The following is a 17,245-nucleotide window of genomic DNA, read 5'->3' as shown; positions in this document are numbered from 1 at the left end:
CTTACAAAATGAATTTAAAAAAAAAAAAAATGGAGGCAATATTATTCTTATTGTATATTGATGGCACAATTTAGTTTGAAATAATCTTTTTATATACAAAGGACTGTACTAAGAACTTGGAGGTGAATAAATCAATAAAAAAAACTTGAGAGAGATAAGAAAAGGATGCTGTGGCAGGAAATCAAATCTATAATTTCAGAATTAAAAAACTTTACCAATAATTTTCAACATGATACAGTTTCCTTTTAAGTTTTAACAGGAAGACAAAATTTAAACTAACAAATATAGTCTGAATAAACAAGTAATACACAAAGCATGGAGTGAAAAACAGAGAACATACAAAATTAACCGAGCTGCTGATATTAATCGAGCAAAATGAAATATCTGAAATCAATACACATCACGATCACCGGATTAGTTCAACCTTCAAAGGTAGGAGTCACATAAGGCTCAAAATTTCACCATTGGTGTGTTCACAAAATTATCCAGGGCAATTACTTGGCTTTGCATTATGCTTCCTCTAAGTTTGGATGACCGTTCACCATCATTATCAAACCCTTGCACAAAAAGAATGCTTATCTAGCTGAAATCAGAATCAATCAAACAATGAATTCAGGAAAACCTTTTCTCCAATTTACGCAACTCGAAAAGACCACAAAAACACCGTTCTTCACCCAAGATTAGAACCATATCATGATTTCAATTTCTTCCTCAAATGCGGCCTTGGGCCCTTCCTAATCGACTTAGCATCCCTTTCAGCATAATTCCTAAGCTTTTGTATGATCCTTCTTTCACTAACACGAAGGACCAATGAATGGTACAACTTCCTATCTGTACTACAGTCACATTTACTTAAGCTCTCCATATCATGTTCCAATGAGCTTGTGCCATACAAGCCCTCTCTTATATCAGCAAGGGACATTAGAGCCTTGCAGACACTCTTTGTCAATAACATATCATTACTCATTTCAGATATTTTCCCCTGCAGAATTTTTCCTGACTTGGATGAATTTGAACGAATAGACTCGGTGGGATTTCCTTCAGAGGCTAAGGTGAGATCCAACTTAGTATATGTTTCTTCAGGCAATAAGACTATATAAAGCAAAATTAATAGTTCAAGTTGGGGTTCCCCTTCATATGAAACCTCAAAGTATTCTGAGTTTTGGCTTTCAGAATCAGAGTACCCCAACTTTCTCCATAAAGACAGTCTTGCTCTGCTGTGACGACCAGAAAAGAGAGATGTACTCCATTGAAGCACAAGTTCTAAATCAATATTGACAATGTCAAAAGGATTATCTAGTTCTGTAAATCCATATCTATGCAGCAATGCTGCATTGCCAACGTACCCATACGTGTTAAAAACCTGAAAATTTAAGAGAAGTCAGAGAGGAAAGCCGTGTTTGCATCCATGAATCTATAACTGTATCTTAAAACTTTTCCCCTTCATAACTCACCATTGACAAGGATATTGCCACACATTCAAGAGGAGGGGGGGGGGGGGGGGGGGGGGGTGGGTGGTTGGTTATTCCAGATGACAATGCAATATCTAGTGAAAGATATTACTGTACAAGTTGCTAACCTCTGAACCAGCTTTGACATCTTTCACAAGAATCATTTCTAATACCAAGGGATTGTCTGGTGTCTCTTCAGAATCTAATTTTGGACCATCTGAAGAACTCTGAACCACTGAAGCACCTGACAAACCATTCTCTTTAAACGAAGATTTTCCACTTGAGATTTTATCACTGCTATCAATCTCATCATCATCAGTCAAACTCGCAACACTGTCATCAGATTCATCAGGTGATGATGCAGTGGTGAAGTGCACATCCTCAGCTCCAGTCTTGTGATTAAAACTATTTATCAGGAGAGAATTTTGCATTCTTAATCATTAAAAGTTACAAATATCTAAATTTCTTTTATATATGTCAAGTGATTGTAATAGAAAATGAGAGAAGGTCGATGAATGAGTGAATTTGATTAGCAAACCAGTGAAGCAAAATGTATCATGAATTTCGCAATAATTTAAACAACTCTCCATTGTCACTGAATTTAGATAATGCAATATGCCAGAACCAATCAATCATTGGGGGAGGAGGAAGTGCATAACTTACAGGTCTGCTAAAGGAACCATACCAGCACCATGGTAATCATCTATTTGAAAGGATCGAGATGCAACAAGACTTTTTGCAGCAAAGTAATCTTCAACACCAAAAAAACTTAAATCAATAGCAAATTTTTCTGAGTGAATTAGAGGCAGAATGCATTCTTTCCAGTCCTCATAGACAAGAGCCTTGTCTTCTTTCATTGTCTGCCTACATGTGACAAAAATCATCACAAACAGAAAATACACCATCTTCAACCAATAATAGACAGATTTAGAAAGACAAACCAAGAGCTTCAACTGGATTGTGTTAAGCAGAAATAAACTATCTGAAGGAAAGTTTCACACAAGTAATGAAAATAGTTGAACTTATCACTCGAAACTAAATAATGAAATTTTTGTTATTAGAACAATGAGCTTCCCAGAGAATCTCTAAAAGAAGCTGAATTTAAGTAACTAGCACTATATTAAAAAATTCCTTTTTCTTATTTCCTTGTTTTCCCCATTCCAACATCAAAATTCACATACTCAGACACAAAACCATCACAAGTTCTTACCTAGTTCATATAGTAACACAATTATGAAAACCAAAGCCAGCTCAAGAAAAGTCAAATACATTAAACATTAAAGAGATATATTCAACACAGTTTGATAATATAACTCAATTACTTAAACAACAACCAACTTAAATTCAATATCTGCTCAATTTTGACAAACCCTTCACAATGCAAACACAGCTGATTAAAAAAAACAAGCCTTGATAACTCGCATCGTAGGTTAAAGTCTTGTAGATTGGTACATATACCTTTAATCAAACCCCATCTATGTATAAATGTTTGATCCTAACACATTTACATTGCCAAAATACTACATTTGTGAATACAAATTAATAACTGAAACATATATTATAATTATAACCATTGTAATAATTAAACACCAAAAACCAATAAATTGACAAATGAAACAAAGTGAGAATAGAGGAGAGAGAAAGAGGACCTTATGAAGCTCAGTACCAGAAAGAAGACGATCAATATCATCCAAACTCCAAACCAAAGGCAACGGTTCAAACTTAGGCAACAATTGAAGGTAACCATCCCAATTAGAGTTCGAACCCAAACTTCTCTCATACATAACCGCAACACAAAGCCCTAAACACCCATCAAAATCAGCATCTTCAATAATCGGCGAAGCCGCGGAAGTTCGAATCGTCAAGCAAGCATTCTTAGGGATTGTAGCAATGAGGTCGCCTTCTTTGAGTTCGGATTTCGATTTCACGCAGATTCCGGCGTTTTCTGTGTCGAGAAATTCAAGGGCGTCGCTGAATTGAATGCCGTTTGAGGTCATCCAGCGCTTGAATGCTCGAAGACGCCTGTTCAGAGGAGAGAGATAGCGTGTTGGTGGAAGAAAGAGTGTAGATGGGGATGGGTATGGAAATGGAGGAGAGAGAAAGTGTACCTGGACGCCATTGTTGCAGAGGATGGAGGTTGTCTTGTCGTCGGCGGGAGTTTTCAGAGGGTCGTCAAACGGGATTGCATGGGTTTGAACTTTAGAATTAGGTCTATTTCAAGCCCAATTCTATTGTTTTTTTTTTTTTTTTTTTTTTTTTAATTTAATACTACGTAAGTGATTAGCTGAATGACTAGTTGTAGACTTGTAGTATTGAGTATTGACAAGGTGCGTTAAATGAATTGGGTAAATCCATACTACTAGTACTCTACTCAGCGCATCTTATGTTCAGCTTAATTGCAGTTCAGTTCAGTTTAATTCCTAATTTCATTCTCTCATAAATAATTCATTTCATCTCTATTTAGTTCAATACAATTCAGCCCCAATCAGTTCAATTCAGTCCAATTTAGTTGTTTTCAGTAAATCGGTACAAGTCCTTAAAGTTTCTAAACTTGTAAACTGCACTAAAAATGGTCAAGGAGTCACGGTATAAGATGGTAACATGTAAATAAACAAAGGATGTACTCCCTCCGTCCCACAATACAGTTCCTATTTTTCTATGTTAGAGATTCAAAATATTGTTCCTCTTTCTATTTTTGAATAGTATGTAAAAGATCATTATACCCTTACTTTTTTAACTTTATTCATTGTACTTAATTTACAATTAAATTTTGCACATGCCTTGTACTTTTACACGACTCTAAGCTTTGTCAAACAATGCAGTAGACATGGGTACTAATTAGAAGCTGTTCTATCTTACCTAAACTCTGCAACTCCATATATCTTCAAATTGATCGAGCTTAAGCACAAATCCAAATGTGCAAGCTTTAAATTGACCTTAAAACAAAAGAAGCATGAACCGTGTGTACGAAATATTAGATTAGTCCAAATATGGTTTACTCCAAACATATGGCCAATTAGTATATTGGCTGCATTCCATTTTGATAAAAATTACCATTTACCAAAAATATAAGTTTAAAATTCTCATGATTTAATTTAAAGTCCACTCTCATGAGATCAATTTGGTGGTCATTACTCCGTAGTATGACAAGCTGCTTTTCTTAAAATTATCATGAACAGCAATTAGGCGAGAAAATTTTCACTAGCACTTCGATGCTAGTCTTAGTAGTAATTTTAGTATCTATCAGCAGAAATTCATCAACCCCTCAACATCTCAAAACTGCCAATCTGCCATACTATTGTGATAACTACGAGTTAACTTGCTATACCTCTTTACAGTTTCTTTATACAAACCATTATAATCTAAAAACAAGAAGATGATATCAGAATGTTAAAACCCTAGGGAAAACCACCAAAACATCACTCGCCTTGCTTCACCGGGAGTGTGCTCTCTTCTTCCAACAGCTCGATCACAGTTTCTTTTGCCAGAAGCCCCAAACCGCCGAGGAGCATCACCACGCTCCCAACAACACCGACCCAAACAAAAACAGCAGGACCCTGCATACAGTTTAGACAGACTATATTACTAACAAGCATTGTTGTATCTTGTTTCTTACATAATTGTAAACCAGCAACTAAGCAATCGAATGGCACAATTCGAAAAACCCGAAAACAAAATTACCTTGGTGACATTGATTGAGAGGTCACCTAGGAAGGCAAGAATTGTGCCAAAAAGCCGAGCCACATTAACAGCCACCTCAAAAACATGCAATTCCTTGTAAAACGGAGTTTTGACAGTGAGCATATACACATACCAAAAATTCACCAGCGTCATCAGGGCAAAACCAAACGTAATCCAAACCATCCCATCTTCCGAGTAGGACGTAAATTGAGCAAGAAACCCCACAAATATCAAACTAGAACTCCACATATAAGCAAATGCAGCAATTTTCTGACTTAACATCCTGCTCAAACACAGTGGGATCAATGTCAATTACAGCAACTTCGTCTATGAAATTCTAATTAAAACCACTATCTTAACAAACAATCGAATTCAACCCTGATTGATTAATCCTAGGCAAGTTCCTTAAAATGAATCACATTGTTTGTATGAGTTGCAGCAACCAAGAATGATCATAAACCCTAAAGATTAAAGTTGAATTGAAAACAAAAACAAGCATCGTCGAAATTCCGATGAAACTTGAAAAGCTAGGATTTAACAATGGGCGTAAATTCAACATTGTTGAAACAATTGAACGTAAAATAAACAGTACTCCGTATATTAGTAATTTCTGATTAAAGCATAATAATAAAAAATAAAAAATAAAAAAACCCTAGAAATTATAGAGAGAGAAAACGTACCTTAAGTTGATGGCCGTCGTTGGTCGAGCGAGTGATATGATCTCTGCTCTGCTTTGTATTTTTTTTACGGAAGTAGTACAATATTGCGTGGGATAATTTTTTTTACAAGATAAAGAAGGGTAAAATTTGTTGCTTTTGTTATTAACATGTTCATATACCTTTTTTTTTTTTTTTTTTATTTAGAGGAAAACATCATATACCCTTAATACCCTTAATGACAAAACAAGATGAATGAAATTTGGTTAATTATTCATCAAAGCCACATCCCTCCCCTATCTTCGAAACCACTCCTCTCCTTTTTCTAGCCGCCGAAACCACTCCAATTCTCCATAATCACATTCATATGATTGATTTTAAGGATGAAAATAGGAAATTTAGGTGGTTTTGAAAATTTCAGTTTTCAAAAATCTTTTTAAAAAATTTATTGATTGCACGTCTACAATAGTATCAACCCGGGATAACACTCTGACTACTCACTAGTTTTTACCTCAAATCACAGAGTTGAGGTCATTCAAACGTTCAATAAAATGGAGTAACACTTCTCATATAACTCACGATCTATTGTTTTATTTCGAACAAAGATGGTTCTAACTTCTGAGCATGTATATGGTGGTTGATCGCACATGACCAGAAAGAGGCCCTTAATTTGATATTTACTAATACGAATCAAAGAGAAAACTTGTTAATTAATCATCTATCTTCAAATTTATCATAAATTTGCTGATTTAGTAAAGTAATTTTGTTAATATCTTTAATAATGATTTAGGGCTCAATTTTACAAAGTTGTGCCGGGTCAATGTCATTGTTAGCATTTGTAGCCCCACCTCTCCTTTCGAAATGTACGTTACCATTGAAATTTTGATTTTTTTTAAAAAAGTGAATTTCTAAAAAAACAAAAAAAAATGTTTTCCATCAAAACTAATGGATACTTAATGATTGATTATCAAACACCTTAAACCCGAGTACCTAACAATTAAGATTATTAAGTTTAATTTTGTCTCAAAAAAGTGAGATGTATTGCTGACAGTTCAATATATTGTATATCCAACATATCAGCATATGCAATGACAAGCAATCTATATATTTCAATGCTTTTGTGATTGAATATTCATTAAATATATTGAAGAAAACAACACACAAATTAAAACGATATTACAACTACTACATGTCATAAATTTAGCTAGAAGTGAACTTGTAGGAGCTGTGTTTCAAGGTACCACTAGACAAGACACCATTAGTCAAGACACCAGAGTACCAACTGCCATGAACAAGCTCTGCCTTACAATCTTCTCCAGCAGCACCAATCGCGACGTGCAATGGATAAAAGTGATCCGGCATTGGATGTGCTAGTTTCCAATTTGGTGCTTTCGTCTCACATTCATTCACTTCTTCGTACCTAAAAATCATAGTCATCCAAACCATAGCTATAAAATATTAGAAGACTAATTAGGATCTGTTCATATTTACTGAACTGAGCTAAACTAAACTGAACTGAATTGATTGGAGCTGAACTGAATTGAACAAAACTGAACTGAATTGATTGGAGCTGAACTGAATTGAACTGAAATGAATATTTTATGAGAGAAGGAAATTAGGAGCTGAACTGAACTGATTGGAGCTGAATTGAACTAATTGAAGCTTAACTGAACTAAACTGAACTAAAATTAAGCTGAAGTGAACAGGCCCTTATCTAGTATAATCAGATAACTAAATCAATGTGCAAATCATGGTATTTATTATGTTGTATACATAACTACAAGTTTGTTATCAAATATGTAATTGACTAATTGTATAAGCTTATCAAGCAACATACATTGCATATCATAATTAGTACACTAGGAAAGCTAAAAATACTTAATTTTGTACATGTTGATATTAAACTTATAACTTTGAAGTATTTATTAAGTTACCTTCCATTAGTTAAAGCAGAATCAAGCCAAGAATCAAACTCTGCAGCCCAAGGAGCAACTCCATCACCTTCATGAGTGGTATCCCATGAAGGATGTGTTGCACTACCGGAACCAATGATGAGTACACCGTCGCCTTTGAGAGGAGCTAATGCTCGTCCTAAGTTGTAGTGGTGCATTCCATCCAAGTGTGGTTGAATTGAGAGCTCACATACAGGGATGTCAGCCTCAGGATACATCAGCATGAGAGGTACCCAGGTTGCATGACTAAGACCGCGATTTTTGTCAATGTGCACGGAATTGAACCCGGATTCATTGAGAAGTTTACCTACCTTTGTTGCCAAATTTGGTGCTCCAGGAGCAGGGTACTTTACCTGGTTTTTAAACAATTTAGCAACAACTATGTTATGCTTCCTATATACTAGTACTTTGGTCACTATTCTTTCAATTTAGTTTATTAAGGTACATTTTTTTTTTTTTTTGAAAGGAGTTTATTAAGGTACATTAATTCGCATTATAAAGCAAACAAATTCGATCATTGATATAAAATATTTGTATACTATCAAACCAATCATAGTTGAGCGCCCCACTTGAGCGTATAAGCAATAGTCTAGAATATTTGGCTAGTTCTTCAACTTTAAAGTGTGAACTTACCTAAGTTAATGTTCCTAAATTCTCTTCTTGACTTAGTTCTCCTAAGACATTCTCCTAACAAAAAAAAAAAATGCATAGATAAAGGCTGACTTGTCTTAAATACGATGCAAAATGGTAAGGAACCCTTTAAGTCAAATGGACCAAGGTTAAGCCTAAAAAACATGTAAGAAGTCGACACGGGTAGTGATAAAGAACATAAACTTCCTTGGTTTATAACGAGCCAACACGGGTCGTGATATAGGATTATATATAGACATGGTCTACTTCTGGGAGACTTTCTTTGACGTTGATCTAAATAAGACTTTATTACCAACTAAGTTAGGTGACACCTTCTTAACAGTTAACAATACATAGAAAAAACATATATATACACGCAGATCAACCGATATACTAGTATTGAGAAGAGAGTGAGAAAAATGACCTGGTACAAGGAAGCAGGGTAAGTAACACCTTCATAATCATAGATAGTATCATTGAGATGAACAGAACTAACAGCAGGTTGATGAGTAATCCAGTGAGATGAAATGACCAAAATAGCCTTAGGCTTCTTTGAATAGACATTTTCTTTCCAACTTTTAAAGAATGAATGTAGTGGATGTGCCTCTTCTATTGTCAACTTTGGGCAACCATGTGTTATGAAGAACGTTTCTTTCATCTTTTCTTCTTCACCCATCTTTTCAGTTTGGGCAACCATGTGTTTTGAATTGTTGGAATGTTAACATCACTTCTCTAGTAGCTTATTTCATGAATTTAGTATTCTAGATAATGAGCTGCACAATATTGAAGAGTGATTATGACAGCTAAAATATAATATTGTAACACTTTCCTACTTAAAGTTGACCAAATTATTGTTGGTTTTAGGTAATCAGATTACTTTACAAAAAATTTGAGCAATAATTGGATGTATTATTACAAGTGATGTATAAGGCTAGCTCTTTAACTACTGGCCACGACCGTAAGAGGTTAGGGTCAAATCTCACTAAATTCAATCACATTTTTAAGTTATTGTTGCAGCTACTAGGCCGACGACTGCACGAGGTTACTAGGTTAGGGTCAGATCAAACCATAATTCTTAAGGAAAACTATGTTGTGTAACGTGAGATTCGTGATAGGTCACTCGAAATAACAAATAGATTACTCAAGATTGGGCTTTAAATACCTCCGAAACACTAATGATGATATGAGGATGGATCCAATTTATACGCTTTTTATTGAAAGAAATTATTATCTTCATGCATCAATAAAAGAAAATAAGAAATGCACATAAATTTATTGCATGTCCAACAATGCGCAAAATTTTACATTGGAGCAAATTCATGCACTCATGACTCCTGTTATTATTTTTCAACATTAAAAGAAAAAAAAAAAAAAAATTACAATGAAAGTTAGATGGAAGTGAACTTGTAGGAGCCATGTTTCAAGGAATTATCAGAAAACCAACTGCTATGAATAAGCTCTGCCTTACAATCTTCACCAGCAGCTCCAATTGCAACATGTAATGGATAAAAATGTTCCGGCATTGGATGTGCTAATTTCCAATTCGGCGCTTTAGTTTCACATTCATTCACTTCATCATACTTTCCATTTATAAGAGTTGTTTCAAGCCATGAGTTAAACTCTGCAGCCCAAGGAGCAACTTCATCATATTGAGGTGTATCATATGCAGGGTGTGTCGCGCTCCCTGAACCAATGATGAGTACGCCATCATCCTTGAGAGGAGCCAATGCTCGTCCCAAGTTGAAGTGGTGTGTTGCATCCAAACTCGGTTGTACTGAGAGCTCACATACAGGGATGTCAGCCTCAGGGTACATCAGCATGAGAGGTGCCCATGTTGCATGATCGAGCCCACGTTGTTTGTCAATGTGCACAGATTGAATACCCGATTTAGTTAGTAGTTCCTGCACCTTTGCTGCCAACTTTGGTGCTCCAGGGGCCGGATACTTCAGCTGGTAATTGAATGAAGAATTGTGTTATTTTCCTTACAATATACAACTTTGTTTATAAAGAACAATGAAGAGCATTGTTATGTTGTTAGAATATTTTAAAGTTGCCTATATAAGCTTATAACATGACAAGTTTCTTTCATGTTAGATTCACATAATATTCAACAATTTTACCTTTGAGATGAATTTAGTCCATCATTAGCTAAAAGTTGTATAGCCCCTCTAGGAAGAGCAAAGTAGTAACATAGACGAGGTTTGATCATATGTCTTATATTCATGAATCATGACAACTTTATCAGTTACATAAGCTAGTTTTTGCATCAAGTCAACTAGTAGTCAATAGTTTCACTCTATTATCCAAAATAGAGAAAAATAAAAAACAAAAGTGAAAATCAAGGAAAAATAGAGGATTGAGAAAGACCTGGTATAAGGGAGCAGGGTAAGTAATGCCTCCATAATCATAGATAGTATCATTGAGAATTACAGAATTAACAACAGGATGATCAGTTAACCAGTGAGCTGAAATGACAAGAATAGCCTTGGGTTTTTTGGAATACACTTTCTCTTTCCAATTTTTGAAAAATGGATGTAATGGGTGTAGTTCATCTGTTATTAACAATGGGTTTCCATGGGTTATGAAGAAGGTTTCTTTCATCTTTACTTCTTCACCCATTTTTCCAGATGAAATTATATGATTGAATTTCAGTTTAGTTATGATTTATATACAGTAGCAAGTCTTTGATGCCTTCCAAATTAGCAGGTGGATTAAATGGAGTCAGTCTTTAATTTATTTTTTGTTTGTTGATTTTCTTATTTTAATTTGAAATTAAATGTTCTTTTTTGCATTCGTTCATAATTAAATCATACATGAAACTTGAATAATACTTTTTCCTAAAAAAGAAAAGGGAAGGGAAAAAAAAAAAAAAAAAAAAAAAAACCTTGAATAATATACTTCATTTGTCTTTGTTGTTAAGCATAATTTTATATATTTTAAGATCATGGGATCGATTCTCACCCCTGGCCTTGTGGCTCTCTAAAAAAAATTGGGGCATAGTGTTAAACTATTGGAATGTTAACATCAATTCCGCGGCAGCATATCATGTCAAGCTAGTTGTATAATTCAACTTGATCATTTTTAGTAAAGATTGAGCAATTTAATATTGGAGTATGATTTGGACAAGTAATCATCTTGGTTTGAACAATTATTTCATTGTTTAAAAAGGTATCAAATTGGTTAATAAACAAATTCAACGACCATAGTTTTATAAATACTAAGAAAAAGACTTGTTACTAACAACTAACATTTTTTTATCCTCTTAATTCAACATTTAATTTCCATTTTTGTAAACAGGGATTCAGTGGTTTCAGTCTACTGTATTAGCAGTTATATCTAAACGGCAGAATTTCACTTCAAGGAAAACCCTTCAGATAATCAGATCTATTTACAGCAAACACAGATTGATGGCTCATGGATGAAGAAAACGATATACTTCATACAGGATAATAACAGCTCAAGCTTAAAGAAAGCTATTGTGTGTACCTAAAATTTTATAATCAATGAAGAATATAGTGTATAAAAATTGCGGAGCAGCACACCGCATAGCTCAACCAACATTATTACCAGCCGAGGTATTGGCAGTGGTGTCTCCGAGGCATACAACGGACCTTTTCTCAATTCACGGTCACTCTTGTAATGGTTATTGATGTGTGGACTGTGGTTGATGTGGACTGTGAAGGTTATTAAGACTACTGCTAAGCAACTTAATGTGAAATGAAGACAACTCATTCATATCAAGAATCAACTGGGAAGAATACAGCTTAAATACCTATGAATGAAAATCATAAATCATACAGCATGTACCGGAGCGCTATTATATCATGATTCATGAATTTTTATTCGGAGTAAAATGCCAAACCATAATTTGCTGTGTATAATCCATTCTTTCTCTATTATATTTTGTTGTGTTAGTACTTAGTAGAGTTTCTACTTTCCTATATTATAATGAAGCATCTGTATGGGTTTTCGATAATTACGTATGTACTTTCACCCTTCGCATCAAATATCTCTCTCAATCATCTCGCCTTGTTTCCGAACCTTCAAATATAATAGCTGCAAAACAAATATGAAAATCCAACCTTAATGACAACATATAAATGCAATAATCAGATGCATTGCAATGATAGCTTTTATAGTTAACTATGCAACTTCCACTAAAAATTTATGCAAAAGTGAAACTAGGGGCAAAGAGGAACCAGTAGATAGGTTTTACATTTCCTATACTCCAACAGTCCAACAGCTCCAAATGCATAATTAACAGATAATATGAACTTGTATTATAATCATCTCTTATATGTATAAACACTTTAACTTTCCATTTCCTAATTCAACACATCAACTACTTCAGTAGAACTGAAGACAATATGAAGTGGTGCCATTATTGACACCTTACATTCCAAGGCATACATACGGCAACCAAGACCAGCAGAAATGCATCTGATTGTTTTTTAAAGTATTGGCGATCCTGTTAGCTAGAGATTACAGTAACTTATCAAAAATCTAAATCACAAGTATTCCTGCATGCACAGAAAGCATTACAGATCTGTAAGATAAGATGTGTGTGACAAATCTTTTCATATTTCATGTTCCATATACTTTAATAGATCATACTGATGAAAGAGAAGGCACATTTTAATGGAATAATCATGAACATGATGATCCTGCATTCTTTACATAGAGAAGTCATCACTTGAGTGAAATTATGTTAGGGAAAAAAGGTGAGATGAACTGAGGTGAGGGATTGTCTCCTCGATTAACTGCTTTTGAGATGAAGATGAGATAAGAACAGATGTTAACCCCCTAGGTTAAGGACTAATGGATGACCATAGACCATCATACTTTTGGCTTTGATGGCCACAAGAGAGAGATAAATTATCATTTGAAATTTTGAATCCTAGATGTATAGATTTTGGCCAGAGCCCCTGCTTATAAAAGGAGCAGTCGTTCACATTCCTTAGAGCTAATGAGGGCTGTGAGTTATCCTAGCTTAGATGCCTCAGGGAGTAAAGGTTATGTGTCTTAAGCATGCCATTCTAATTCAGCTATTTAAGTCGGACTACGAAATGACTTGAGAGTTGGGTCTTCAACACATGACTACAGAGTTCAGAACTAAGAAATGTGGCATCTAGGCTTTGAAGCCATGCACTGCATACGCTACCACTACATTACTACATAAAGCATAAAGCATAAGCTTTGGCTCAACCCTAGAAGTTAGCTGATCCTCTAAAGAAACAACATAAGCTTAGCTCTAGCAACCCTTTCAGCAATAATGCAGAATTTGAGGGTGGTGGCGGCAGCAATTTAGGATTTCATCCAAGGTAAGCACATGCATTTATAATTCTATGCTAGTTAATTTGACAGTACATTCAAATTTCAAATTCTGAAGCAGCACAACTGTGTAAGTTTTCCCAGCAATGTTGCCAATGTACATGAGTAAATTTTGTTCTTTAGATTGTATGGTTTAGGATGTATGTCTGAAGTATGAATTATGAGCAGTGTTGTCCATTTATCAAATGAAAAATCAAACCTTATGTATTATTATGGAGAGTACAATTATGGATCAAGCATTGGACATGCTCACTAACCAGTTAACTCCAGGCAAAAAGCAAATCTGAATTGTGTCAAAACTTCTTCACCAACTTGAAATGCAGAAGCAGACTAAACTAATTGAACGCAAAGAGCTGATAATTGCAACAAGAACATAAGCCATGCACCATATGACAGCTGACAAGATTCTCGAAACATCTGAATGGGCCATGCAAATCTGACATGCAAACAGCATACAAAGTGGTCAAGTAAAGCAAATGAGTAAACAAACATAAACTCCTATCCATCACCCCCCTACCAAAGAGAGATAAAAGAATGACAACTTGATTCTGTGAAATCCATATAGTCCCTAATTCAATTATGTTAGGCAAATCCATATTCATGAACTGCAATTCTTTCATGTTACGCAAAAACCAATTTCATGAATTGCAATTCTTTCATTTGGATCTAGTCAGACCAGGTAAATCAAAGAGGGAGGAGAAACATCAGCAAATCACAATTTCAGAAGTATGTGATGTTGAAATGAGAAAACAAGATCTCCTTTGAGATGAAGAGTACACTCTCTCCAATTTTTATTCACCCATTAGATTACCATACTTCCATAGATTGGCCCAATCATCCTCACGACCCCACTCCATAATTTCTCCGTGAAATAAATATTCTAACATTACCATCAACTCGTCCATTCCCAGTATAACCAATTCTTCATTCCCTCTACAATACATGTAACCTTGAATACATGTAACCTTGAATTGTGTCTTGAACTCTTAAAGATCAAATAGTAGAATGTTCATAAATCAAGGAAATGGTAATGTACTAATGTGCTAATCAGCTAGAGTACCCAACGCAATTCATCCTCACTACCAAATTCAAGGCTACATTCCCTGTATAACTAATTCCGCTCAACTCATAGAATATTCAGAACTCAAGGGAATGGTAATATGCTCATTAGCTAGAGTACCCAACAGGCAAACACAATGTATCCACACTACCAGAAAGCTCTTTCCTACATAACTTTCGCTAGCCACCCAATACTCGAAATCCATTAGCAGTGGCAAACATAACATATTCTACACACTATACTCACATACAAACTCACCATCATTCACATAGTTTCGACCACACAATACTATTCTAACTCTACAAATTAGGCAATTATACTGGGTCAAAAAAATTAAGAACAATTCCAACTTCTACCATCAACTTTAGAACGGACAAAAAACACACATTTCCCAAACAAATAAAATGTGCAATTACTGATCTGCAACTCTTTCCAGGATATCTTATTGTCACCCTACATCAATTGAACAACCACCAATCAACTCCCAAGCTTTTCAACACTTCAAAATAATGCTAAGCATCCTAAATTTCCAGAAACAGACTTAAATTCAATTCAATTAATGTCATTTCATCACAATAATCAATCAAAAAACTAAACCCCAGATGAAAATTCCAAAATCTAATTCATAATTTTTCTTCAACATTAAAAAAAATCGCGAATTTTTTCCCTTGTTCTTCTTTTGACTATAGTCAAATGCCAATTTCAGGCCTCCATTGTTGAATTAATCAAACAACAAAAAAAATAAAAACCCAATAAAATACGAGTGAGTTGATAATTATACATCCTCAATTTAATGTAAAAAAATTATGAAAAATGAAAGAGCAGAAAAATGAGGAGAGAGAAAATACCAGGGGTTTAAGAAATCAGAGGAAGCAACAAAGCTTGAAAATCGGCATTCACATCACACATCCTTTACTACGCGATCCCTTCTTTTGGTAAGGTAGCCCAATGCCCATACAAACAACATTAAAATAATAGGAGAGAGAAACTCAAGGAAATTTCGGCGATGAAGTAACTTTATTATTCTTAAATAATTAGAATTAAACACCATGTTTTTTTTTTTTTTTTTGGAAATCTTCAACCAACACTATCCAAAACAAAATCCTCATCAAAACAAAGGAAATTTTATGTACTTAGGCCTGGTTCACTTCAACTTGAAAAAGTAATATTGAATTAAGTAAAAATAATTTTAGTTCACCAAAAATTAGTTTAGTTTAATAAAATTAATTTAATTTCAAGAATTCTCTCTCTTCAAAAAAAAAAAAAATCCCTTAATTTTTACTCTGTTCTCTCTCTTCAAATCTAGCCACCATATTAAAATTTAAGGGCTGCCATCGATTTTTATCGATGGTAAACCCCAAATTCTTCTTTATTTTAATGTCTTTAGTCAATAAAGATCACCATCGATATAGTGATTAATTGATTATAGTCGGTCCCTTCATGTAGGGTTTAGTCAGCCCCTCTATGTAGGGTTTAGTTTTGTTTGCTTGTTTTTAGTATGTGCAGGGATACAAATTTGGAAGATTCGTCTGGCAAATTTGTGGAATTGCGGGTCTGTTGGTTTAGGGGTGCAAATTTTGAAGATTCGTCTTGCAAGTTTGCAGATCTTGATGACCAATCAAGTTTTATCACTTTTGCAACTATAAATCAATGGAGCTCTGTCAAGAATGATGCAAAGACATCTAAAATTATCAAGAGCAGTTCAGAAGCGATGTCATTACTTTAGGAGTGTTTAATTCTTGTATTGAGAATTTAGATCTCTTACGGAATGATTGTAAGTGCTGAATGACGATTATTATTTAATGAATCACCCACCCTATTCCATTCAAAAAAAAAAAAAATTAAAGTTTAGTAAAAATAATTTAAGTTCAGCTAATATAATTTTATTTTAGTAAAAATGATTTCAGTTCAGCAAAAATAAGGTGAAGTGAACGGGACCTTATATGTTTTTTTTTTCCTTTCTATTTTTAAATTTGAATATGTCATACACAAATTCTTGATTAAGACAGACTTTCATTTATAATATGAAAAAAATAAAGTGTAAGTTATGATAAAACGGGTTAAAGTTACCATAAAAATATTTAAAATACCCTTTTATACTACAAAAGTTACCATTTGTATAACAAAAACTTTACCCTTAAAAAATATTATAATGTATTACATTAATAATACTCCGTATTAGGTCCTGTTTGATTCACCTTAAGTTTGCTGAACTGAACTTATTTTTACTGAACTGAACTTAATTTTACTGAACTGAAATTATTTTTACTGAAATTAAATTATTTTTACTGAACTGAAATTATTTTTACTGATTTTCTATTATGATTCTTCTTTAAGAAAACTGAATTTTACTGAACTGAAATTATTTTTACTGATTTTCTATTATGATTCTTCTTTAAGAAAACTGAATTTTACTGAACTGAAATTATTTTCACTGAACTGAAATTAATTTTACTGAACTGAACTTATTTTTACTGAACTGAA

General features: G+C 34.1%; 2 protein-coding genes, 1 long non-coding RNA gene and 2 pseudogenes across 3 annotated transcripts; all 5 read right to left on the bottom strand.

Moving 5' to 3' along the window:
- Positions 1–225: 225 nt before the first annotated feature.
- Positions 226–3,826, bottom strand: LOC145605668 (ribosomal lysine N-methyltransferase 3-like). The gene is made up of 5 exons (XM_081661740.1): positions 3,560–3,826; positions 3,101–3,473; positions 2,115–2,311; positions 1,580–1,856; positions 226–1,363 (listed from the first exon to the last, which is right to left on the bottom strand). Exons 1-5 carry the CDS (start codon positions 3,568–3,570, stop codon positions 692–694), a joined length of 1,530 nt encoding a protein of 509 aa, XP_081517866.1. The 5' UTR covers positions 3,571–3,826; the 3' UTR covers positions 226–691.
- Positions 3,827–4,648: 822 nt separating this feature from the next.
- Positions 4,649–5,821, bottom strand: LOC145606297 (uncharacterized). The gene is made up of 2 exons (XM_081662313.1): positions 5,133–5,821; positions 4,649–5,008 (listed from the first exon to the last, which is right to left on the bottom strand). Exons 1-2 carry the CDS (start codon positions 5,412–5,414, stop codon positions 4,871–4,873), a joined length of 420 nt encoding a protein of 139 aa, XP_081518439.1. The 5' UTR covers positions 5,415–5,821; the 3' UTR covers positions 4,649–4,870.
- A 1,167-nt stretch (positions 5,822–6,988) lies between these two features.
- LOC145606293 (4,5-DOPA dioxygenase extradiol pseudogene) lies at positions 6,989–9,051 on the bottom strand (annotated as a pseudogene).
- Positions 9,052–9,758: 707 nt separating this feature from the next.
- Positions 9,759–10,989, bottom strand: LOC145606292 (4,5-DOPA dioxygenase extradiol 1 pseudogene; annotated as a pseudogene).
- A 1,775-nt stretch (positions 10,990–12,764) lies between these two features.
- Positions 12,765–15,754, bottom strand: LOC145605919 (uncharacterized). Its single transcript, XR_014105159.1, has 3 exons — positions 15,610–15,754; positions 13,959–14,137; positions 12,765–12,890 (listed from the first exon to the last, which is right to left on the bottom strand). It is a non-coding gene; the product is annotated as an uncharacterized LOC145605919 (long non-coding RNA).
- Positions 15,755–17,245: the final 1,491 nt, after the last annotated feature.

Source organism: Chenopodium album, chromosome 22 (genome assembly GCF_948465745.1).
Source record: "Chenopodium album chromosome 22, dcCheAlbu1.1, whole genome shotgun sequence".
Classification (NCBI taxonomy): Eukaryota; Viridiplantae; Streptophyta; class Magnoliopsida; order Caryophyllales; family Amaranthaceae; genus Chenopodium; species Chenopodium album.
This window is presented reverse-complemented; position numbering and strand designations above follow the sequence as displayed.

Bases quoted from the DNA above. Each gene is read 5' to 3' on its own strand.
- LOC145605668 (XM_081661740.1), bottom strand. The intron at 1,857-2,114 runs GTAAGTTATGCA...CCTGATAAATAG, and splicing joins ATGGTTCCTTTAGCAGACCT to TTTTAATCACAAGACTGGAG. The intron at 1,364-1,579 runs GTTAGCAACTTG...TTAAATTTTCAG, and splicing joins ATGTCAAAGCTGGTTCAGAG to GTTTTTAACACGTATGGGTA.
- LOC145606297 (XM_081662313.1), bottom strand. From the start codon at position 5,414: ATGTTAAGTCAGAAAATTGCTGCATTTGCTTATATGTGGAGTTCTAGT. The intron at 5,009-5,132 runs GTAATTTTGTTT...AACTGTATGCAG, and splicing joins TCTCAATCAATGTCACCAAG to GGTCCTGCTGTTTTTGTTTG.